The 6063-nt window shown below is 49.4% G+C and overlaps 1 protein-coding gene across 1 annotated transcript; it reads left to right on the top strand.

Annotated features, from left to right (window-relative positions):
- The first annotated feature begins 1699 nt into the window (after nt 1-1699).
- On the top strand, nt 1700-4509 carry LOC121598136 (adenosine receptor A2b). The gene is made up of 3 exons (XM_041924722.1): nt 1700-2593; nt 2684-2981; nt 3469-4509. The coding sequence occupies exons 1-3, from the start codon at nt 2166-2168 to the stop codon at nt 4285-4287; spliced, it is 1545 nt and encodes a 514-aa protein (XP_041780656.1). The 5' UTR covers nt 1700-2165; the 3' UTR covers nt 4288-4509.
- The last annotated feature ends 1554 nt before the right edge of the window (nt 4510-6063 follow it).

Raw genomic sequence — 6063 nt, 5'->3', positions numbered from 1 at the left:
AAAAAACACACAAACGATGACGTGCTGGGTGGTGATACGCACCTGAAACATTCGCACGGATCTTACCGACGACTCACAACCCCGCGAGGTTCCGATAAACGATGAGTTGCATTTGTTATCGTTTTTTTTTTTGCGAGCGAGCTATATATTACCAAGGACAGATTGACGAGGAGGTGGGGGCGGGTGGGAGTTTCCGCAAAAAGAAAATGAATCAACTATGATTTTGGGTGCGAATTCTAGGAGAGCGTGAGAAACACAAAGAAGTTTGACAAATATCCCGCTTTTAAGCGAAAGACGCAATTAGATTGCATACTTTCGGGCGGTTATGCGTGTTCCCAAGGGAGAAGATGGTGTATTAACACACACCTGTGCAAGAGAGTGTGACAGAATAAATCGTATGGAGTCGCCGGAAGCATTGGAGGCAAGGTACATCGGGGCCAGAAGAACAAACAGAAGAAACACGAGGCGGCACGAGTTTTCTCTTCGGTGGCCTTCGGTGGCGATGCTCTGCCATGCGTGGGTCCCCTCTCTGTCACAACAAACCCTCCCATACCCCTTCTATCTATTCCTATTTCACCTTTCCTTTGCTTGCTTCTGGTGCCGGCCGTTGTGTATCTTACAATTAACCTGATGATCCCTCACGCTCGGTATGTGTTTTTTTCTGTTGTTGTTGCTTCTCTTTTCTGCCCTGTGTCCACACACAGGTCCACATACGGGGTGTCCGAGATCTACTCTTGAAGGCTTGCATATAGTGACCGCTGAAGAGATATTGTTTTTGTTTGTTCAACTACAGCAACAACTACCCAACAATACGTACACGCAAACACACAAATCATACGGCTGTGGAGAGGGGAGGGGGGGGGGGAATAAAGCGTGCGGCTTCTACACACTCAAGTACTCCTGCGGGCGCTGCGAACGAAACGCACAAAGCCGACGGTCACCACCTTTCTCAACGGAGTGGAGAGCAGACGGAGAACACCTGCGAATAGTGACGAATTGAACCGGTTTTCGGCCGTGGTGCTTCAATTAGGCTCTGCGCGGGAAACGGTGGCTGGGGGGGCGTGGTGTAGCAGTTCTGCAGTTCAGTCCGGAGTACACCGTCACGGTAAATCTGACAGTCATCCGACCCCCGACTGCTCTGCCGGATCTGTCTGCCGATAACTCTTGATCATTAGAGTACGCTCCAAACTCTTTTTGATGCGCTATTTTGAGAATTTGAACGCTGTTTGATTCAATGGGTGCGTGTGTTTTTTTTTTGCTTGGGTCCCTCATCTTCATCTTGGGAGCCCTCTCCACGGTACGCGAGGAGCTCCTCACACATTCAGGATATCATCACATTGAGTTTGAATTGCCTGTAGGTTCTCTACTTGGTTGAAGGCGCCCAGTTTTGTCCCACACGAGCCTAAACACGCACACGCTGTTCGCCGCCCCCGTCCACCCATCAATGCACGGCACAGGTACCTCAATGGGATGGAAGGGGCATCTGTCTGGGAGCGGTGGGCCGCGCTGCTCCACTGTTTACCGTACGACGACACCATGCGCGCATATATCTCGCGTACACGTCGCGGGGTCACCGTTTGGACAGTATGAAGAGCGGGATGGAAAGGGTTGGGGCGGCAGGGAAATTCGTCAGCGCACTACAGCGCCGCGTGTTGGGTCGGATTTGCAAAAGGAAGCGCGCACCAGTAGCAGGCTGTCGGTAACGTACGACGGTTGCACGGTTGCTAGAGAGCGCGCTGCTCTTGCCGTTCTGTGGCTAGGCGGGCGTTTCGAGCAGCGTTTTTTTGAAGTGTTCCCGGAAGCCGCGATGAGTTGAGGAGGGCCACCATATATCATCACAGAGGCCGCCTCCCCAAAAAAGTGTTCTTGGTGTGCTTGGTGTTTGTTCTGTTTTGTTTGGTGTTCAGTGGAGGCTAGTTTTGTGCGTCCAGAGAGTTGTTGAGAATTTTTGGGGAATTTTGCGCAAGACATCTGCTGTACAACAACCACACAAAATGGAGTCTCCAGAAAGATAGTGATTGGTTTTATGTTGTTATTGGCAAAACTTGCTGGAGAAGTAGAGAATTCTGAAGTGTGAGTGAGATTTTTAGTGAACCGCTTCAGCTACAATCACAAACAAAACCCCGCACAATCAAATACCGCCAAATTCGCACACAGTCGCACAGATGGCGACGACCGCTGATGCAGCGTCGTCGAGCAGCAGCAGCAGCAGCAGCATCATCATCCCGTTCGTCGACCGGGTGAACGAGATCCACAAGGATCTGGTCATCTGGATCGCGATCGACGGCATCCTGATGGTGTGCATCTTCAGCGGCAACATCCTGACGATCATTGCCGTCTGGTACTACCGGCGGCTGCAGTGGCTCATCTCCAACCTGTTCGTGCTGTCGCTCGCCATCTCGGACATCTTCGTCGGGCTGACGCTGCCGTACCATCTCGCCTTCTACATGGGCGTCGATCTCGGGCGCCAGAAGCATCTCTGCCTGCTGCGCTTCTTCGTGCTGATCATTGCGTGCAGCGTGTCGATCTGGAATCTGATCGCGATCGCGGTGGATCGGTACATTGCGATCTGCTACCCGCTGCACTACACGCGGTAAGCCCGGTTGGAGTTGGAGAGTTTATTGGGTTTTTTTTTCTAGTGAAGTTTGGGGGATTGCTCACAGTGCGCTCTGTTTCTCGGCAGGTTGATGACCAAGCGCACCGCACTGACGATCCTTGGGTTCGGCTGGTGCCTGGCGATCTCGATTGCCACGATCCCGCTGATCTGGAACAAGTGGGAGACGGCCCAGGAGTGTGAGTTCGACGAGCTGCTGCATCCGTGGTATGTGGCCGGCGTCATCACGCCCATCTTCTCCGTCGTCTGGCTGTGCCTGTTCGTCGTCTACTGGCGCATCTGGCGGGAGGCGTCCAAGCACGCGAAGCAGCTGCGCGCTCACGGTGGCGCGTCGGAGCGTTCCTCCAGCGACTGGAAGTCGGTACAGGTGAGCTGCTGGCAGGGCCATCAAACGTGTTTGCCAACGTTGATGATTAGTGTGTTGTTCTTCATGAGCAACATCTTTCGTTGAGATTCATTCATATGAATCTTCAGCGATGAGTCTTTATTTATCCAAATCTCCAGAGATTGAACCCACGACGAACATGTTGTTAGGTCGTGCGAGTAGACGACTGCACCACGATACCGTCGCAGAAGATGGATGTATTTACTGCGGTTCATGAATCTCTAGGCTCAATAGATTATACAGATTTACGAATTTCATGATGATCTTCAGATATTTAAGAATCATCAGAGGAATTCATGAATTTTTTGAATCCATGAAGCTATGCAGATTCATGAATCTTTGAAGATTCAAGAATTGTAATCTTTTAGATTCAGATTCATTCATTTCAAAGATTCATTAAGATATTCACGAATCTGAAACAGAGTTGCCTATCTCTAGTGATGCTCCCAATTGAATCCCCTCCCCACAGGTGGTGCTACTCATCATGGGCTGCTTTACCTTCTGCTGGATACCGTACTTCGTGGTGGTGCTGACGCAAATCTTCGCGTTCGTCGAGGACAGCTCGCCGACGCTCTACAAGGCGGCGTTTTCGCTCGCGATGGCCAACTCCATGATGAATCCCATCATCTACGCCTGGAAGAATACGCACTTCCGGTACGCTTTCAAGCAGCTGCTGACCTGCCACAAACCGGTGGTCCCACTGGCGGCCGGCAACGGTGCTGCCCCCTCGTTCGAGCTGCCGGCGGCAACGGCCAAATCGTGCCCGGACCACCACCTCGCCACCGGCTGCTCGCACGAGCCGGTCGGGCCGGCCGGCCCCGTCCCATCTACGCTCACCGCCCACAGCAGCCTGGCGAGCGTGTCGACCATCGCGCCACCGGTACTGCCGCCGGTTGAGCCGGGACGCTACGAGTCGCTGGTGCTGCTGTCCCAGCAGCTCACCGACATTACGGCAAGTGCGACCATACGGGTATCGCTGAGCAGCGAGGAGCTGCCTGCCATGGCACAACTCTCCCCCGAGGCGCACACGGCCACCGTCGTCCCGCCGGAGACGCGGGCAGCTTCACCCAAGCCCACGCACATCATTGCCGGTAACATCATCATCAACAACTTCAACCTGTACGATCAGGCGCGCATCGAGCGACTGCTGCGGTGCGAAATGACTGCGACGAGCGGTGGTGCGCCGAACGAAACGACGGAACCGGCGGGCCACCATCAGCCACCGGGAGCGGAGGTGCCGCCGACTCAAGCCCCACCAGAGGTGGTGATGAATGTGACCAAGCTTTAATGGTGGTTTTGGTTATGTTTTTGGGGGATCCTATCGTCCGACAGTAGAGCTCTCGCAGCAGGCTCGTTAAGGTTTGAATTTCCAGACTAATGTAGTCTTTTTTTGGGGGAGAAAACGTACTGAATCGTACAGCAAACACAATTTGCTGGAAGCACCTTTCCTAACAGTCCTATTTTGTTTAGCGATATAAGTTTAGCAAATATAAGAATTGATTTAAAAACACCTTACTGACGCATTTTGCTGTCGTTTTTTTACACTGTGTAGATGTACACTGTGGCCTGCAAAGTAAAGGAATATCGGTACCTGTTCTTGAAACACTTAGGAAGTCTCGAGTTTCAAGATTCTTCAACACAACCGTTCGCTTGGACAGATGATTTGGGACTGGCTATAGTATGTTACTATGAACAGATCGTTCTAGAAGTGTCAATGGATGCTTAATTTTACACATCTTGAACACAAAGGCTATGCAACGGATCTTTGGGAAGATATGACACTACGTGGCCATCCTCCCACTTCGGCAATTTGAAGAGCACAAAGTACTCAATAGGATTAGAAGTACTTAGCGCTACTAGTTCAAGTCATAATCCCGGAGATCTTACTGTTGTTGTTTTATCGTCTGTCTTAAATTCTTTGTCTGTTATTTTTGCCGTCCGGTATCCACTATATACCCTTAACAAAGATCCCATTTGCTATCCAAGATCCGTGATTTGTCGGATTCAGTTTCTGAGTTCCATTAAGTATCCCAATGTTGCTACTTCAGCCTTTTGTCTCAATGAGGTCACATGCTATCACATTTGTAATCGAAGGAATCATTTGAAGAGCAGGAAGTACTCAATAAGATTGGAAGAACTTAGCGGCGTTGTATTGTTTTTGTTTTGTGCTTTGTACCATCGACTATTTCAAGTCTTAATCCCGGAGAGCTTTCTGTGGTTGTTTCAACACTAAATTCTCTGTCGGTTGTTCTTCCTGACCAGTATCCACTATATATCCTTAAAAAAGACCCTTTTTGCTATCCAAGAGCCGGGATTCGTCGGATTCAGTTGCTACAGACTCCAGCCATGTGTCTCAATAAGGTCATATGATATCACATTTGTAATCGCAGGAAGAATTTGAAGAACTCAATAAGATTGAAAGTATCTGTATTAGTATTGTGCTTTGTAACATCTAATAGTTCATGTCATAATCCTGGAGAACTTTCTGCAGTTGTTTTAAAGCTACATCAGCTGTCTGTTGTTCTTCCTGTCCGGTATCCACTGTATACCCTTAACAAAGGTCCTATTTGATATCCAAGATCCATGATTTGTTTACACTCAGTTTTGTCGACTCCATTAACTATCCCATACTTACTACAGACTCCCCAGTCTTGTGTCTCGGTGAGGTCGTGCTATCATTTGCAGTCCTAAGGCCTATTTGGCATTTATTTCTCGCTCTTACTATGGACGGAGTATATTACGGTCTTGGTATCTATCAGCGGCATCTTAAGTTGTCTGGTTGTGATTTGACCCTGGTACTGCTCACGACAACTGATCTGGTCATAACATTCAGCTCCGACTTTGAGCTTGATTTTGGACTAGGAGCTCCGTTGCTGGTCGCAGTTTAATCCCTTCACAGTTTTACGATTTCGACAATTTGTCACCCATGTTTGTTTCTGATTTCCAATTCCAATGATACAACAAATGTGTAAAAGTAACCTTTTTTTGTGGTAAAAATCTCACAAATTTCAATTTAAGCAACTTAAACAACATCAAATGAGCTGCTTTAAAAGAGGCCAAAGAG

Source organism: Anopheles merus, chromosome X (assembly GCF_017562075.2).
Source record: "Anopheles merus strain MAF chromosome X, AmerM5.1, whole genome shotgun sequence".
NCBI classification, from domain to species: Eukaryota; Metazoa; Arthropoda; class Insecta; order Diptera; family Culicidae; genus Anopheles; species Anopheles merus.
Note: the sequence above shows the minus strand (reverse complement) of the source record. Positions and strands in the feature narration are given on the sequence as shown.

Coding starts and splice junctions, on each gene's coding strand:
- LOC121598136 (XM_041924722.1), top strand. CDS start 2,166: ATGGCGACGACCGCTGATGCAGCGTCGTCGAGCAGCAGCAGCAGCAGC. Junction 2,594..2,683: donor TACCCGCTGCACTACACGCG/GTAAGCCCGGTT, acceptor GTTTCTCGGCAG/GTTGATGACCAAGCGCACCG. Junction 2,982..3,468: donor GCGACTGGAAGTCGGTACAG/GTGAGCTGCTGG, acceptor CCCTCCCCACAG/GTGGTGCTACTCATCATGGG.